This window comes from Humulus lupulus, chromosome 6 (assembly GCF_963169125.1).
Source record: "Humulus lupulus chromosome 6, drHumLupu1.1, whole genome shotgun sequence".
Lineage (NCBI taxonomy): Eukaryota > Viridiplantae > Streptophyta > Magnoliopsida > Rosales > Cannabaceae > Humulus > Humulus lupulus.
The window spans coordinates 2,527,888-2,547,772 of NC_084798.1; the positions used below are offsets into that span (position 1 = coordinate 2,527,888).

General features: G+C 34.8%; 1 protein-coding gene and 1 pseudogene across 1 annotated transcript; one reads left to right on the top strand and one right to left on the bottom strand.

The window, feature by feature from the left end:
* Positions 1–2,201: 2,201 nt before the first annotated feature.
* Positions 2,202–5,175, bottom strand: LOC133783687 (alpha-humulene synthase-like). Its single transcript, XM_062223337.1, has 7 exons — positions 5,047–5,175; positions 4,573–4,846; positions 3,540–3,915; positions 3,224–3,442; positions 2,989–3,127; positions 2,596–2,847; positions 2,202–2,492 (listed from the first exon to the last, which is right to left on the bottom strand). The coding sequence occupies exons 1-7, from the start codon at positions 5,173–5,175 to the stop codon at positions 2,202–2,204; spliced, it is 1,680 nt and encodes a 559-aa protein (XP_062079321.1).
* A 2,667-nt stretch (positions 5,176–7,842) lies between these two features.
* LOC133783622 (beta-galactosidase 11-like) lies at positions 7,843–12,422 on the top strand (annotated as a pseudogene).
* The last annotated feature ends 7,463 nt before the right edge of the window (positions 12,423–19,885 follow it).

Sequence of the window (19,885 nt, forward strand, 5' to 3'; positions counted from 1 at the left end):
TTTATATTCTAATTATTGATATCATTTAGCTAATTTAAAACAATAAACAACAGCCCTAGTTCAACACCCCTATCGAGCTCCATCGAGCTAATCTCAAACAGTAAACAACATAACTTATGTAGCCCATCGAGCTCATATCGATCCAGGTAACCCCCCCCCCCCCCCCCCCCCCCCCCCCATCGAGCTCTTATCGAGCTCATATCGATCCAATAAAACAGAACTTGTAAAATTGAAAACAAAACATAATTTCTACCACTATCGAGTCATTAGGTATAAATGGTTTACCCCATCATTGAGCCACGACTGGGGTGTCTTCCACGTCAGAATCCACGCAGGATCGTGATTCCCAGTCCTTACATCCCTCGGGGTCTTGTTGGGATGTCTCTAAGCAGCTACTTGGACACTATCCTATACTATTTGCGATCTGGCTTCTTGAGAGGGTCCAACACCTGTGTAGCCTCCTCTTCTGGTGCAGCTACATCAATGCGAGGTCTTTTCCTCGTGGGATCGATGTAGTCCTCAAACCAATCTGGCTTGCGTTTTGGCGTCTAGTCCTCTGAAACCGAACACCAGCAACATCCTCAGGGTTGACAATAACGACTCCCGGAGTCGTAGCATCAGGTGTCACAATGATGGTAGGAGGTGTGGTTGGATGTAGTGGATTCCGTATATGAGCTAATCGGTTACATATGAATGTATTTATTATTGTAAAATCCCTATGTTCACGGGATATTATATAGTTTGTTAATCAATCCCACAATTTATGGGATATTTCCGTGTACGTAGCAAATAAGAACTTTCCATTTGTAAGAAAAAAAAAATATTGAGATATTGAGGGAAAACTTCGGGCAACTATTCTCTGAAAAGTTTCCAGAAGACGCTCAAACGCTAATAACACAGACTCGTGGACTAGGCATATTTAACTGCTGAACCACGTAAAAAACATCCTGTTTTCATCTTCTTTCATTTCCTCTGATATATTCTTGTTTAATTGCTCTCATTTTTAAGTTGACAAAAAACGGCGTCAACAGTTTGGTGCTTAAATTGAGAGCCATTAAACAGTGCGTGAATCTGTTTAGTCAGAGAGCCTCTCGAATTAGCAATGGCTGCAAATGATCCCAATATACTTGAGGAGGAAATTCTAGATGAAGATGATTACCCCCGGCGCCCTGGAAAGCAACCTATGGTGAATTCTGATCCCGATGAGAGGGGTGACTCGTCTAACTCTCGAGGACCACCTGCTCCCAGGGCCGACGAGGACATGTATTACAATCCCGAGAGATATGTCCCAATCGTGGAACTTGAGAATCGCCAACTGCGTATACAGTTGGCCAAAGCTAAAAAATGCAATGAAGAGCTAGTCAGACTAGTTGTTGAAGCACAGGCGGCTCAGGCCCCGCCTTCGCAAGACGCCCAGGCTCCGCCTCCGCAGGACGCTCATGTCCCACCTCGTAGGCCTCGAGGGCGACTATTGACATATCAGGGGCGACACATTGACTAAAATTATGCTAGGTGTGCAAGTATTTGGGGCGACATTCCAACTTTTAGGTAATAATTAATTATCAGGAGCGACTATTGACTTATCAAGGGCGACGCATCAACTAAAATTATGTCAAATGTGAAAAAATTTGGGGCGACACTTCAACTTTGAGGGGCGACCCATTAAGTCGTCCCTAATGTACACTATTAAGCGCATTTTATCAGGGAGACATATCAGGAGAAAATTTTAGGGTTATTATGTCGCCCCTAAAATTGGTTTTTGTTGTAGTGCTAATGAATCAACCTCATTGTTAGAAGGTTTGCAGAAAGTTTCAGTTTCTTCGAATGGTTCAAAGATTATACCAACAATGCTTATTGCTTGGTCTGTTTGTATAATAATACTTCTCTCTTTCTATCTCTCTCCTTCCAGTACTTTCACTATAGTAGAGAATTGAATGGAAAAGAGAAATTTTAATTAACACATTAATTTCATGAACGATATAAGTCTCTTTAATAATCATTCGAAGAGCCAACATATCTCATCTCCCATTTACTTACATTTACATGTTGTCGATAGAAGTTGTACTGAGAACATTCGGACTTCTAATGACGAGTTTTGTTCTCGGTATAACCTTTGTTTTTTGTAGTGATATAGGAGAATTTATTAATTTTAACAAAGCTTATATAATTAGAGTCCTGCTATATATGTAGAGTATGATTTATCATGGAATATGATCAATAAGCAACGCAGTAACACTATCTTTGGTAACTTTTCCAACATGTGTATAGTTATCCTCATTTTTGTAGAGAAGATCGATTACCCTCGAAAGATTAAGAGCACGGACTAATATAGGTGAAGCTACATCAGTTGGCTTGAGAAACTCTTCATTTATTTCTTTCCATGCATTAACTACTCGCTTATTGAGTTCATCACATGCTTCTTTTTCGAATACACCATATTGCTTCATGTAGCATTCCACAGTAGATGTCACATGATTTCTCTCTTGCTCAAACTGTGTAACCAAATAAGTTAATAATAATTAAAACATAAAAAAAATAATGTATATGTATATATGTGCTTGTCACAATAGGTAATATATCTGATTATTATTTTACCTTGCGACCAACTAGGTCATCCACAAACCTACAAATACTTGCGGTTGCCCTAACAATCTTGGGGTCCTTGGAAAGCCACTCGAGAACTTCTTTTGTCACAATATTATTTTCCATTCCGACTAAAGAGCACGCCATCAACATGAAGTAACCAGAAGTAATCAAAGAAACTTTCAAATGCTCATCAAAACTTGGGATGTATCCTTCGTTCAACCACCGAGCTTCATCAAAATAACCTCGAAGTAATTTTTTAAACTGTTAATTATTAAAATAGTTAGAAGTATATCACGTGAACTTTGTAACAAAATCATATATAAAACAATGAATCTAATCTTATACTCCAAACATGGCCTATATGTATTTTTACTATTTGTAAAAGTTGACTGTTTTACCAACCGCTTCTTTTCCACAGTGAACTTTGTAAGTTTCCTCCTTTTTAAGCTCTTGTTCAAATTCCTCAAACGAATTCAACAGTTTCCTATAATATATCTGCAAGTATTCTGGATTGAGTTTATCCATAAAATTTATGTCCCACCTGAAAATACATATGCTATGCATAATCAGTCGTCAAGCAAAATGACTGATTAGTATACATAAAGAGAAGATCATATATAGAATGTCAAAATCAAACCTGTCAATTGCTTCAGTTAGGAGCTCAAGTTCTTCAAAGGTACCATATGAATCATAAATATCATCAGCAATCGAGGCAAGCGCTATGATTTTGGTTAAAATATTTCTTGCACATGAGTATTGGGGTTCATAATAGACTCCTAATATCCAAAGGTATAGTTCCACAATCCTATTTCTTGCAAAAGGGAATTTGTGTGCACAGTCTAGTTCTTTCCACCACCTAATTATATATGCAAGAGAGTGATGATGATAGCTAGGCTTTAGTAAATCAATCGTAAATTCTTGATAAAAATTAAACACACTATATATATATATACCTGGAGATTTCACTAAGCTCCTGTTTGTGCATAGATTGTAATAGATTGAAATCTACCTTGGCAAGTTGTAGCAATACTTTGTTATGGGAGGCCTCATTTTCATATATTGAAATGAAATGCTTAGCATGGAGCCTCACTAAGCTCTTTCTCAAGGGCCTCTCTAGGGCACGAGATATTTCATTTGATAATGGATCTTCTTTATTATTTGCCACAAACTTAATTAGGTGTGTGGTTGTGAAAGCAAGTGCCTCATCTAGTATATTTTCTCCCAGACAACTCAAATGTGAGGCCTCGTACAAGCTAAGCAAACCGAGGGTGTTAGTTACCAAGCATTCTTTAAAATTTCCATCCTCATCTTTGAACTTTTCAAATGTATCTGCATGCATACGTTGTTCATATTAAATCAAGAATCAAATCATTTATATATATATATATATATGAGTAATTCGTGAAAAATAGATCAGTTTAAGGTATATCAAAGGCTGTCGAGTGTATCATACAGGGTGTCTCTAGTAAGGCCATTTTAAAAAAAAAAAATCTGAAATGAGATTATTGTGCAAAGCGACTATAAAAAGAAACTAATTTTCCAATTATATATATATAGGGAGCGACTACAACACATCTTTTTTTTTTTTGCAATACAGGTGCATCATTTTTCTATATCGGCACTTGAATAGTTATAATCGCAAAAAGATTATATGATGGTGTACATTATAGCTATCTAGAACATCCTACAAAATTTCAAGAAATTCTTAATAAATTATGGTACGGAACAGGGTCTAACGCGTGCCTGTTTTTTTGTGTAGGCGTGTAAAATTTGACAGTTTAAACTCTGTTTTTGGCTTCGTAAACTATTCATAATTTCTTGAAAATTTACAGGATATTCTAAATAACCACAATGTACACCGTCATATAAAAAAATTTGGGATTATATCTATTCAGGTGCCAAAATAGAAAAAGAATACACCGGTATTGCAAAAAAAGGGATGCGTTGTAGTCGATCCCTATATATATTGTTGTTTTATATACTCACCAGAAGAAACCTTAAATCCATGTTGTCGTAGAAGTCTAAACCGAATGGAAGCATCATGTAAATCTTCATCTACAAATAGGTCATTTTGATAAATGCTTTTGTTGTAAATGCCTTCTAGCTCATTTTCTATTTCACTTTCAAAATGGTAGGACAATCCTAAACGTTCCACAGCATCAATTAACTTCAATTGCTTCGAAACATCATATGTAGATTCTCCAAATATTTCTTTTCTTACCACTGTTTTTAATTCCTGAACTCGTTGTTGTTTATAAGACTGAGACATTGCATAAAATATAATTAATAATCAATATATACATCTTCATGATTATATATTCAAATATATATATAAGTGAGCAAATTGCATGCACTTTCACTCATAGTGAGGTGCTTGTAACCCAGAGAAGGGGGAATTAGCATTCATATAAACATATATAGTTTATTATACATTACATCAAATAGGATGATCTTACTTACCAATTCTTCTTCTGAAATATTGTAATGTAAGAATCTTTCTCCCCAAATAGGTGGGTGATAATTTGTTGTTGGCCGAACAATATTATGTATTTTGTCATTTTGAGATGATGCTAAGATTTGAGTGGACATGATCAGCGTTTTGGCTCTGCTTGATTAAAAAAAATTATGAAAGAAAATAGCTGATTTATCAAGTGTTGGAAAATACACACACACACACACACACATATATATACACATTTATGTATGCAGTAGGTACACGCTTATTATTATTTGTTTATTAATTACCTGGGTTGGCACCAAACCAAATTAAAACCTAAAAACATTATCTCAATCTCTAATCTCTAAGCCCAAATGTCTCATTTTATTAGGGATCTTAAATGTATATGGGTAAGTTAGCATTAATTGATTGATCAATATAGCTAAGGGTTCACCCAACAATGCCTCCAACGTTGGTAGTACCTTATTTATAGACAAGGTACCACTTTTATAAATTTCTCACGTTGGTAAAAGAAGTTACTACTTACCTATTCTATAATTAGGTAATTTAGAGATACTGTAAAATCTATAGTGGCGTATATACTGAAAAAACCTATATATTATTGGTAGCTACAATTTTACTTAATGATGATCATTTGTTATTTGTTTATTTGACTAGTTGAGTTGTGATATACTCACAACACAAACTGATCCCATTCTAAACATCCTAAAATTAAACTATATATATAAAATAATATAAAATGTCAATTGAAACAAAAACAATAGCTACCATGACTTTTGTTAATCAAGCCTCCAACCTCATTAACGGGGCAACTGTTTTTAATTTCTCAATTTATTTCAAAAGAGGCACAAATTCTTTTTAATCTAAATAATAAGAGGTACTCTGAATTTTTCTTTGATCAAAATTCAAATACTATTCTCTGTATCATAACAAAATTTTAATTTTAAAAATCATAAAAATAGATCTATTGTCCATTTTTTCTCCACACTACTACAAATATAGGCTTTCTTTGCGCTTTTTTTTTCAACCTAAAAAAAACGCAGAGAAAAGATTTGAATGAGTCTGAAATATCACATTTAATAGACGCGCAAAGAAAAATACTATTTTATTGCGGTTTTAAAAAAACGCAAAGAAAAGTTTCAATGCTAGTGGGGCGCGGAATTTTCTCAGCAATTATGTATAACTACGGAGAAAATGCCCTTTCCCTGCCAAAACCAACCCGAACCTTCATTTTGTTCATTTCCCATTTCACAATCGCGAGAAGAGAACGGCTCCACCCTTCGTCCCCAACCACGACAAGGTCTATTTTCACCATTTTCAGTGTTTTTTATTTATTTTCTTCCATATTAATGCTTTAAAACATGTAAACATACATAATATTGATTTATTTAGAAGTTTTAGGGAAAAAATAAAGAAATATTGAGTGAGTTTAATGGGGTCACAATGTATGTTTATAGGGTGGTGTTTACCCAAAAAACGGCTCCTGATGACGTGGCAGGATTGACTTACAGCGGCTGGCACATGGCGACTTTAAGTGAATGAATCCTGTTCGACCATCGACCCGAAAGTCATTGATTTATCAAGCATCACGCTTAGGTACGACCAGTCTGGTCGCATACTTTCATTTACTTCCTTTTAGATGTGCAATTTTGTAATATTTTGTGTTGACCCTCGATTTGGCCAACGACACGGTGTCAGATTAACGACAAAAGGATAAGAGAATAAACACGAATGGAATCAAATGGTAAAGAAATGACACAGATGATTTATAGTGGTTCGGCTCCAATGAATGGTAATGACCTACGCCCACTTAGTGCTATTATTGATGTTGAATCCCAATGTCGTGATCAAAGAACTAGGGTTCATGAGTTTCACAAGCCTTAGGAGAATTATAACTTTTTGGAGGATAATCACACTATACGCTCTTTCTATGAGTATTCAGAAAAAAGATTAAAAAAAGTCCCTACCTTGAGCCTTCAAATGCATATGTATAGGCTCAAGGGGGGTTACATGGGCCAATGGGACGTACTTACAATTAATGATAGCATATCAAGATAAATAAAGGAAAATATCTCAATGTTATTATTACAAGATTGCATCTCAAAGGAAATAAACTGAAGCATGCGACCAGTCTGGTTGCATCTAATCGTGAGGTTTGATGAGGCAATAAGATGCTGGTCGATAGTCGAACAGCACTCCTTCATTTTGACGCTGCCACGTGTCACCCACATGTAAGAAGCTCTTGCCACGTCATCAGCAACCATTTTTGGGTAAACATTTGCCCCCCAAGTTTATTTTACTGCGGCCAGCATAAAGTAAACTTAGGAAACTGACCCTTCGCGTACCCAACCAAATCTGTTAGAGCCGCCCATGCCTTCTCGAAAAGAGTAACCAATCATGTCCAATCAGGTCTTTTCAGTTTCCCAAAAAGTTGTTTGACGACTATCGCCTTTCCCCATGCTTTGAAAAAAGTAAATCCATGATTACCTCAATGATGAACTATTTGAGATGATTATGAAAAGGATGAACCAGAACCTGCCATGGAAGGCAGTCTTTGAGCTTCTGCATAGATCAAGAAGGTCATACTTTCCAAACTCATCTATGATTTTTAGCTTTTATGGAGTTTTGGTGGATGCATACAATGAAAAATGTAAGGGAGAATGTGACCCAATATCTCCCCTGGTTTTTTCTTGTATCTTGTTGAACGTTTTGTGATTTGGTCATCTTCATATAAGGGCTACTTCATTACAACAAAATTAGCCTTTGTTGAATGGCTCATCTATGAAGAGATTGATACCATGACCAAGTCAAGTTCCAATACCTCAGTTGGTTTTCAACTCTCATATCTAGAACTACTTCAGTTTGTGATCAATGTTTTCAAGGAATGCCTTTACGACGAGCAGTATATGATTGATTGGATCAACACATCTTCCTCAAGAGATAACGAGTCCTATTCATTACTTGTGTCTAGAATGGTTTTGATAATTTGTTTGCTTCATGCGAATTTCGGGATGAGTTCAGATTTACTTTCTGATTTGCTGGGAATGACTAGAATCACTAAACACTTGCCTTTAAAATTTTGTGTTGCTCTCAAGTCATATTTAGATAGCTTAGATCTAAATGTACTCGCCAAAGCATTTGAGCAGATTGGCAATTCTATGGTCGTTGCAAGTGTTGGGACACATGTCTCAAAGTCTTCATTTCCTGTTGCTTTACATGTGGATGTGGGCGCCAATTGTTGCAAGAATGACATAGTAAGAACATTGTTTCCAAAAAGCCACTACTACAAAATACCCTTTACGGGACACTTTTTTAGGACTCGCACATAAATGCTAGTCCTTAAAAATATTTCTGGAGTTTTTAGGACACTCATTGGGAGTCCTGAAAAAACACAATTTAGGACTCGCAATGAGTGTCCTAAAAAAATATGTGAGTCCTAAAAAAATCTAGGCTAAAAAATAAGTGTTTTACTTAATAATTTTAAGGACTTGCTTTGGGAGTCCTTAATACTCTTTTAGGACTAGCTTTGCGAGTCCTAAAAACACCTGAGTTGAAAAATTAGAAATGATGACTTTTAAGGACTTGCTTTGCGAGTCCTAAAAGAGTATTAAGGACTCTCAAAGCAAGTCCTTCAAATTGTTGTTAAGTAAAAGAGCATTTTTTTTATCTAAATAAAATTTGTATAGTTGTGATTTTTAAAATTATTTTTTATAATATTAGAGTATAAAATTGGGAGTTTTATAATCACATTTTTTTTTATCTAAATAATATAATCTGATTTTTATTTATAAAATAAAATATAATAAATATAATTCCCAAATCCCTTTCTCCCTCCCTCCCTCCCTACCCGATCCTTACGTTCCTTTCTCCCTCTCTCTCGCATGCTCTCTGTTAGGCCGAACGACGGCGGTAGGGCTCGGGGAATGGTGGTCGACGGCGGCAGGGGGGTCGGGGTCGGGCTGTTCGGCGGCAGGGGGCTCGGGGCTGGGCTCGACAACAACGGCTGATGGTTGGGGGCTGGGCTCGACGGCGGGTGGGGGTTCTCGGGCTTGGGCTCGACGGCGCAGGGGCTGGGCAGAGGGCTGGGCTCGACGGCGGGTGGGGGTTCTCGGGTCTGGGCTCGACGGCGCAGGGGCTGGGCAGAGGGCTGGGCTCTCCTATCTCTCCATGAACACAAACCCATTTCAGCTCAAGATCTATTCCATTTTCAAGTTTGTATTTTTATTGAACATTTTTATTTCTGCTCTCTTTGTCTCTCTCGGCTCCCTCTCTCTCTATCTCTCACTCATCTCTTTTTTGCATTTCTTAACTATATCTATTTAAACCAAAATTTTGCAGATTAACACATGCAATGGAAGGCACTGTGGAGATACCTTCACTGGTCCTAATAAGCCCAACAAGCCTTCTATTTGGACTGCTCAGTAAGTATATGTACTTGTTAACTATGACCAAATTTTAAAGTTTATTAAGCTTGGTGTGTTCCTGGAGATAGAATCTGATGCCCAACTTTTCATGCACTTACAGATACAGAGTTTTCGGAGACCCTCCTTCTCAAAGAGCAGCAGAAGACATTGCATACTTGGTTGCCCGGTTTTTCTCCAAGAATGGAACTTTGAACAACTACTATATGGTATAAAAATGAATCTTATTCTGATGTAATAGGCAGACTCTCTTGTATTTTGGTAGTAATAATGGCTTTCATTAAAAAATTGCAGTACCATGGTGGGACTAATTTTGGTAGAACAAGTGCTGTTTTCACCACAACTAGATACTATGATGAAGCTCCTCTTGATGAATATGGTAAAAAAAAAATGGTCTCCATGGATTGAAGAAGGGTTGTTAATATAGTTGATCAATCTAATTTTGTTACTCTTTATGCAGGTTTACAAAGGGAGCCTAAGTGGAGTCACCTAAGAGACTTACACAAGGCTTTGAATCTATGCAAGAAGGCTTTACTTTGGGGAGCTCCTGGAGTCCAAAGGTTGGGCAAGCACACTGAGGTAATAAGTTTTTCTAAGTGAAAATAAATGGAGTTTAGAACAAATTATGTGTCATCATATCCATTTAAATGACAGAAGATTAAGCCGTTCATTTATGCAGGTTCGGCTTTATGAGAAGCAAGGAACATCCATCTGTGCTGCTTTTTTAACCAACAACAGCACCAAAGGGGCACACACTGTGAAATTTAGGGGTGAAATTTAGGGGTGATATCTTTTACCTGCCACCAAGGTCCATAAGCATTCTTCCTGATTGCAAGAATGTGGTCTACAACACTCAAATTGTAAGTAGTTATCATTTACATAATCTCCAATTCATATTCCATAAGAAAAAAGCCTCTCATATATTAAGTTTTTCCTTGTCTCAAAACAGATTGTATCACAACATAATGCAAGGAACTATGTCAGAGTGAAAGAAACCAAAAATCTTAAATGGAAGATGTCTCCAGAGCCCATTCCAAATGTCCATCAAATGAATATCAGTAACAAAATACCAAATGAGCTCTATGGCATGCTTAAAGATACCACAGACTATGGATGGTACACCACCAGGTAATTTTCATGGCTCTAATTTAAGTGATCTCTCAGTCTCTCAGCATTGCCTCTGCAGATTAACTCTAATGTGATTAAGTATTTTAATTGCAGCATTGAACTAAGTCGGCATGACTTGCCAATGAGGCCTGATATTCTACCTGTTATAAGAGTTGCAAGTCTTGGCCATGCACTGCATTCATTTGTTAATGGTGAATATATTGGTAAGCCAAATCCACACAGTAACTCACTTATTACATAGAATCAACTGAGAGAGAGAGAGAGAGAGAGTGAATAAGATTTTACAACTAAGACAAGAGGCTTCTGGTTTCAGGATCTGCACATGGGAGTCATGAAGAGAAGGGATTTGTTTTCCAAAAAGCCATAACCTTAAAGCCCGGGACTAACCATATAGCATTGTTGGGCATGACAGTTGGACTCCCTGTAAGGAACTCATAACTTAATTAAGTAACTCACTCACTCACTGATGAAATTTAACTCAAGTCACTGAAAAACCAGTTTGTATTCTTTTTAATTTTAAGGATAGTGGAGCCTACATGGAGCACAGATATGCAGGGCCCCGAGCTGTCACAATCCTTGGTTTGAACACTGGAACAATCGATCTGACACAAAATGGTTGGAGGCATCAGGTAAAAACAACTAAACCAATATCATAACAGTAGGTTTTGATCAAATGGACAAGTTTATTGACCAAATTGGTGCGTTTTTCAGGTTGGTCTGACTGGAGAAATGAATCATGTGTTTGCTGACAAAGGAACAAAGAAGGTTGAGTGGACTCAAGTAAAAGAAGAAGGACCAGCTCTCACTTGGTACAAGGTAAAAAGTTCGAACCTTTCTAATCTTGACAGCAAAAACTCATACATTTATACACACATGCACATATTTATATTAATCTTTCAAATTGGCATGGTTTTGGTTTTCTTTTTAATTAATCTTACTCTCTTTGCATGTAAATGTGTTTTTGGTGGATTGAGTTTGTTTCTTCTTAGTAGTGATTATAGGTTCCGTTTCGTGAAATAGGTGTAATTGTGGGGAGGATTTTGATTAAGTTATATGTTAAAATTGATCGTATTTACAATGTGAAAAATTGTTTCATAAAATGTCCCTAGCTAAAAGATAAAAAGATAAAAAAAACCAACATCAGTTATTGCAAATAAACGAAGAATTTGATGTGCAATATAATAGTTTTAATATCTTTTTCCATCATAAGTTCCAATTACTATACATCCAAGATAGGATTCAAATTAGTGATGTTTCTTTCTTAATTAATCAAGTAATTAAGTAGTACTAATGTCTTATCACTTAAGCTCCTTCCCACTTGAACAATAACATCATAATAAATAATAAGTTTGCATTAAAGTTTTAACGAAATTAGAGATTAAGAGGTGGATTATGATTAAAAGGGTCTCTTAAAAGATGCTTAATTAGATGCTTAATTTAGTCATAACTATTTGATTTGAATGCAATTTGCATAGCTTAATTATGCATTTCAACTTTGATTTGATTGTTAAAAGCCAAATGATGATGATGATGTGTGTGTCTACCTATTTATAAGTTTGAATTATAATATATTTATAATTAAATAACTTTTTTATAATGTGCAGGTCTATATTGAGACACATTTCTTTGGCGTAATACTAGACAACATTGACGGTTGAAGTTTTTAGAATAAAAAATATATTTCACTAACATTGTATACATTTCTTGTTTAATATTTGGTGATAATATAATTTGATTGTTGTATAAACTGTCATGTAATATGATTTTGTAAGTCGGGTAGACTAAATACTGAAATGATATTTTTGAGTAATTAATAAATTATTTTGTTGTATTTTCTTTTGAAATTTTAGAAATCTAACATATATAATACATTTTGGACACTTAAAGGGATATATATTTTTAAATCAAAATGAAAATTGTAGCTGCATTATTAAAAAAAAAAATTACTTTTAAGGGCATGCAAAGCGAGTCCTAAAAAATTACTTAAAGCACTTAATTAGATTTTTTAGGACTCGCAATGCGAGTCCTAAAAACTTAATTAAAGGTACTCAACCAGATTTTTTAGGACTCGCAATGCGAGTCCTAAAAACTTAATTAAAGGCACTCAACCAGATTTTTTAGGACTCGCACCAGATTTTTTAGGACTCGCATTGCGAGTCCTAAAAATGTTCTTTTAGGACTCGCAATGCGAGTCCTAAAAACTTAATTAAAGGCACTTAACCAGATTTTTTAGGACTCGCACCAGATTTTTTAGGACTCGCTTCTTTTAGGACTCGCAATGCGAGTCCTAAAAACTTAATTAAAGACACTTAACCAGATTTTTTAGGACTCGCAACGCGAGTCCTAAAAACATTCTTTTAGGACTCGCAACGCGAGTCCTAAAAACAGTTTTTTAGGACTCGCATTGCAAGTCCTAAAAAACCTTAGTTTTTAAGGCTCTCAAATAGAGGACTCGCGATCCGCGAGTCCTAAAAAATTTTTTAGGACTCGCAATGCTAGTCCTAAAAATCCTTTTTTGTAGTAGTGAGCGTTGAAGTTTCTACAAGAAATTTCACAGCAGGGGAAAATCCACCAATGAATTTATGCTTTTGGGAAATATTTGAAGCCATTAACTCGGAAGGAAATGGAAGAGATCAAAAGAAGCTTACACATCAAATGCTCAAACAATCAAGGTAACCTACTAGTTCTACACTTTTTTTGTTTCACGTATGAGAATGTAAAGAAATTAGGATGCATTGCAGTGGTTTTGTTTTTCCCCTTATTTTCTTCAATCATCATTTTTAGGTGGAATTGGAAAAATACATTCCCCAACTCGAGGAAAAGATCTTATCTCGAGATATGGTCGACATGGTATATGAACTGAAGCAACTTTCTGTAGCATTCGATGCCAGGTTAGCTTTGGTTTTTACTATACTTTTTGTGTTGTGATGAGTTTCCTTTTCTCTAGTGTATTTGATATTGGGGAGCTATTCCTTTCTACTTCTGTTACCTTGTCAGGGACATATCTCTAGCGAAAGAACTTGCTAAGCAGGTGCAATCAAGAAAACTAAGAATGGAAGGTGTCTTGAATAAGTTTTTTCACAAGCATACCACAGATTGTGATCATGAAGGTGTTAAAACCAGTACATCTAGCAATTCAGACAAGGGTGAGCCAAAGGTTTCTGAAGGCAGTAACGAGTCGACAAATTCTGAACCTAATGCAGCTTCGAAAAGTAAAGCAAAGGAAGGTTGTCACATTCTCTGATGCATGATATATGTTGAGCTTGAGTACATATGAACTTTGTAATATACACACACACATATATATATGTTTGAAAAAAAAATACGGTAAACAAATTGTGTGGATAGGTTTCTCTTTTGAAAACAGTTCGGGGATCTTGCTGATTTTTTGAATCTCATCAGCTGAAGCTAACTTAGAACTCGGAGGAATCCAAGTAGTGGAACATACTCATTGATTGCCTTTTATCTTTACTTGCATACCGCGAGTCAAGGCCCAACAAGAAGATCTATATTGGACACAACCCAAAACATAAACAATTCATAAACATATGAAAGTCAACCAACTCACAAGTGCAAAAATCATAATGCATATTTCAATGTATAACAATATAATATATACATAACATCATAATCTAATAATACCGCTCTTGCAACAGCCTACTATCCTTGTGACAATCCCTTCAGTCTGTACACTCAACTTAAATCAACATGCATACACAAGCATGTTTATATAGTTCATACTTTCATAAATCATCATACTATAAAGACATAATCACAATCATGCTCATAACAGTTCATACATGCATATATCCAAAAATGTATCATGACCAAAATCAGATCATATCACTACACCAAAATACTTCTTTTGTGTCAGTCAAATGCATTAGTCAATGCAGTTAACTGACACGGTTGACCGAGATTTAACATTTGTGGCAGTTGGACACTGTCACAAATGAAATTGTATTTGCATCAGTTGTAACACTAACGACGTTATTGGGGATCGTTTGCGTCAGCGACCAAGTGCCGCTGTTAAGGGGAGTGTTTGCGTTAGTGGGGCACGGTCACAAACCTCGTCATTTGCGTCAGTGCTCCACTAACACAAATGCATTTATATTAAAAAAATATGGGTCGAAGCCCATTTCATTTCTAACCTAATTTTGATATTCTCACATACTCAGTCGCCTCTTCTAATTTCTCTCTATCTCAACTTCTCTCTTTTCTCTCATTTTCCCATCTTACTTCTCTCTTTCTCTCTCATGTCATCTCTACCTCATGGCCTCTCTTTCTCACTCACAGTGGGGTTTCGGAAACCAGGCGAACGACTTGACGGCGGGGACAGAGTAATTTCTTTTTGATTGAATTGAGTGAAGAAAAGAGTTCCAATAACTCCAATGAACAAAGTAAATATACCCAATACAAGCATAGGAAATAGCATAGTATTGTCTGACTCATAAGGATACAAAAAAGTGTTTCTAGTACCAAAATTTGGAATAGTAGCAATAAAAGGCACCCCCATAAGTCTTACATTCGTATTAATACAATATTTTTTTTTTATATATATAAAAGAAGAAGTCTTTTCATTATTATTCATTGTTAATAAAGTAAAATATATCAATTAATTATTTAATTACATTTTTATATATATGGTTTCAAAAATAATTTATAATGTTTAATTAATAATATCGTTATCAAGTAATGTTTTGGACTCGGATGTTCAAACAAATCCTTAAACATTCTCATTGTGTAGTATCCACGTGCCACATTATTTGGTTGGTGTGGACGCTAATTATTTAAAAGTATAACTAATTAATTATTAAAAAATGCGTACATATTATTCTACTTAGTAATTATAAAATTTCAATAATTTAAGTTGCAATTACTTATGTGAGGTTGCTTAATGCATAGATTATCAGAGATCTCGACATTAGGAAGGTTCATAGAGAAAAAAATATTGAAAGCATTGACGATCACTGATACAATCTCCTCACGATTATTAAGATACGAGTTCACCAAATCACAACAATAAGCATGATATGTGCATAAAACTGTCGCATACATTTTTTTCTATGTGAATAACATGTAAATTATGGCGTATAAGTAAGAAAGACCAATATTGAAATTCAAAGAAAATGGATTTCTTTTTATAACACTCTTTCGGCTCCTCCACAACCTTAGCCTTTCGATTATGTTTTATCTTTGTAAGTGTGTGAACTTTAGGCTTCCCTAACTTGAACCCAATTTTAGACATCTTCCCAAGTACTTGGATCCCATTCAAAGGCTTAGGAGCCTCCTCAAACTCTTGTTCACCATTGAATGCCTTCTTCCAAGTCCGAAATTTATGCATATTAGGCTAGAATTTCCTATGTCCCATATAACATATTTTTCGAGATTGTTTTAAGTATTCAGAACATGTTTTTTCTTCACAAACGGGGCAAGCCTTATATCCTTTCATATTAAACCTAGATAAATTTTCATAAGCAGGAAAGTCATTAATTGTCTACAACAAGACTCCTCTAAGATTAAATTATTCCTGCCTCCTCACTCCTTTTGGTCTACTTGGCAGAGTTGGAGCAATAGGAGCTATCTCCCCATGGTAATACCAAATTGTGTAACTCTTATCGATCCCATTGAAATATAAGTGTTCTTTGATCTTTTTAAGATTCATATTTTTAACATTTCCACACTTATGACATGGACAAGTAGTAAAATTTGGGTCTTTCACATTTTTCGAACAAAACTTCATGAACAAATCGACCCTATTCCTATATTCCGCAGATAACCTATTCGCTAACATCCATTTTCTATTCATATATTCTCCTATGTCTATGATAACTCTACAAAATAGAGTTATTTTACTACTTTTTATGTGCTAATTGTTGCCTAATTCTTGAGTTTTTTAATTAATTTATTAAGTTTTTAAGTAATTTTGAATTTATTAGTCTTATTTTGATTTTATATAGTTTTGTGTGTTTTTATAGTTATTTTGTTGTAAAATGTTGTAGTTAATTAATTGAATTATTGTCGTTTAGTTTGAGGTAAAAAAATGTTGTATTGTTGAATTTAAATGTTTAAATTAAATTAAGTTTTAATTAATATTTTCAATGAATTAATATGATTTATTTTATAGTTGAAAATATTTTATTTTGATTTAATTTATGTTTATTTTGTAGGGAGTAAGTTGTAATTTTTTTGGGCTTTGAAGAGTAAAGAAAAGAAAGAAAAAGTGACAAATTTCAAAGAAATTGGCATTTTTGATAATTAAAAGCCCAAATGAGCCCAGCCCACTTGATGCACCAGCCAGCCCAAGGCAGCCACGTGCCCAAGCCCAATTTCTCTTGCTCTCCCAGCCGTGGGCCTGCCCTCATCTGCCAGCCCAAATCCTTTTCAGCAAGCATCACACGCCTGTTTCTCCAACCGAGCAGCAAAGCAGCATCACATGATGCCTCCAGCAAGTCTTCCCACTGCCGCCACGTGTCCAGCAAGAGCTGCCTTGCCTCCTTCCCAGTTCCAGCCGAAGACTCCCCCATCTCCTTTCCACGTGACCCAGCAGCAAGCCTCCATCCAGCTGCCACTGAAGAGCTCTTCCAAGCCCAATCCGAAGGCCTGCTCCTCCACCCAGCCCAACGCCCAGCAGGCCCAAAGCCCAGCCACCTGGCCCGTTGCTGCCTTCTCCCCTGCCTGCCCAGCCGCCTGGTGCTGCCGTACACCATCCCCTTGAGCCCATCAACTTGATAATTTGTCCCCTATGACAAAAATGCTAACTTTTTACCCTTTTTTCTACACATTTTACCCCAAAATATCATTATTACACCCTATAATTTACTCATATTTACTATATTATAATTAATTAAATTAATTTAATCAATTTAAATTGATTATTTTAATATACTCATTTTGGCTATAAATAGGGAGTTTTGAAGACCATTTAGGGTGTCCATTTTTGGAGGAGGTTACCATACCAAAAATTCTACACATTTCAAAACCTCTCTATTCTCTTCATCTTCTTCTTCTTTTTGGTTATTTTCTATGTATTTTTAGAGGAACAATTTGGGGGTTTATCCTCCAAATTTTCCTATTTATGTTTGTAATTTTTAGTTTGTATTTGCTACTCTAGTTATGTGTTTCTAATCTTTTTAAGATTATTAAGGTGATGATGAAACAATATGTAACTAGATAGTGTTTATTTTGTATATTGATTTCCCATTTTGTGCAACAAAGTTTATGGAATTTTCTTCTTCAAATATCTTCTTTCATCTTAAATATCATGTATTTTGGATTGTTAGCACATATTTACACTTTGTTCTTCATTAGTGCAAAAACATAATATTCTTTGTGTAAGATGTGTCATTAAATTGTACACATCCATGCTTAGAACAAAAATATTATGTTTTGCCTTATAAATAATGTTCATTGATTTATTTGTTATTTCATTAGATTGATTTACACTAAATGCTTTGAAATTATAATTTTGAAAAGTGAAGAAAAATCTTATCTTTTTATAAATAATTTGTGCTTAAAATTATAAATCTATTTAGAAAATGATAGTTTAATTTATTTTAACTATCACTAAAACTTGGGAATCAATGTACTTATAAATATTATTGAACTTATATTTTGTGGATTCTATTATCTTAATAATCTTTCTTTTACTATCTTGATTTCTATTATTAATTTATGTTTTTATAGTCTTTAATATCTTTATTATTATCTTTTATTTTATTTTCATTATACAAAACTTTTATCAATCTTTGGGACTAGGTTAGAATTTATTAATTTTGGTTTAAAATAGTTTCCTTTTCGATTTTAGACAACTCATTTGGGTTCGACATCCTTGCTTACACGATCACTATTCTATATGAACGATTCGTGCGCTTGCGATTTATAAATTTTTAAACATACCCGTTTTGGGTCCATCAGTCTATGAAAAATAAAAGAAACAACACTAAATAAGCACATGATAGAGCTTATGTCTATATAAAGCTAATTGTTTATAAATTTGGGCAGTACTCCCCTTATATTATTAACCTAACCATCTATCGATTTAATCAAACCAATCAAGCAAGCACAACACAACTTAAATACAAGAAAATAATACATAATCCTAAATAAAATCGGGCAGCATTTCCCTTATAATAACGATCTAACCATCTGCATATGAATAGCAAAACAAACAATCCAAACAACATAAAATAAGTTTCTTCCTTATAGCTCCGCAACACACAACCAATTTTCTCAGAACCTACATCATTAAAACACACAAGTTCTCAATCTTCAGTTATCACCGCAACACACAATTTTAATCTCATAACCTACTTCACTATGGATGAATATTTAAGATATTCAAATTCCTCTTACATTTGTTCAATAATATTAACAGTATAAGTAAGAGAATATATATGTACCTTTTGTAATTAATAATCCAAGCTAGCAAATTTACTTCACTTAGCAATCCACTTTGCTATTAAATCCACTTTGTTTAGAAACTTAATTACTTCAAATGTGTGCTTAAGTAGAAATTTTGAGGCAAAAAGCACCCTAAAATCTCACTCCAACAAAGCCACAACCTACAACATTAAATTAATTAATATATAAAAGAGTACTAAACAAATATCACCAAACATTTAACAATAACTTATTCTTGTAATTTTAGAAACTTAATTACCTCAAATGTGAGTTTGAAATAGAAATTTTGAGGCATAAAATCTGTAATGACCCAACAACTCTAGACTTTGGACCATTAATAACTACTATACATAGATACTAATCTTTAATAAACTTACAAGTGAAATAATCATAACTTCATTAAAAAGTTGTAAAACAAATGTTAGACTACATAAAATTTAGAGTAGGATATGGGATCCCATTGTTTTTAAAATAAAAACATAACATAGTTTTAAATAAATGGACTACATAATAAAGTGCGGAAAATACATATAAAATTTAAAGAGACTTTATCCTCGAATCGAACGCTCGGTCCATCGATTTCGTTTCGCCTCAATACACATCCCCAAGCTTCCAAGAACCTTTTCCGCCACCAAAGCTATTTTCCTGCTCATATAAACATAAAGGAGTGAGCCTAATGCCCAGCAAGGAAAACCTAACACGTAAACCATATACATAAAATTCATAACGCAACATATAATAAAACATATCATAAACATATGTCACATATACTATAATGGCCATTATTACTTGGTGCTCGTAAACTAAAGAAGCTATATGCCTATTAGATTTGTGGGGCTTGCTAGCTAAGCAAGTCATATGCCCATAAATTTATTGGGGCTTGTTAGTT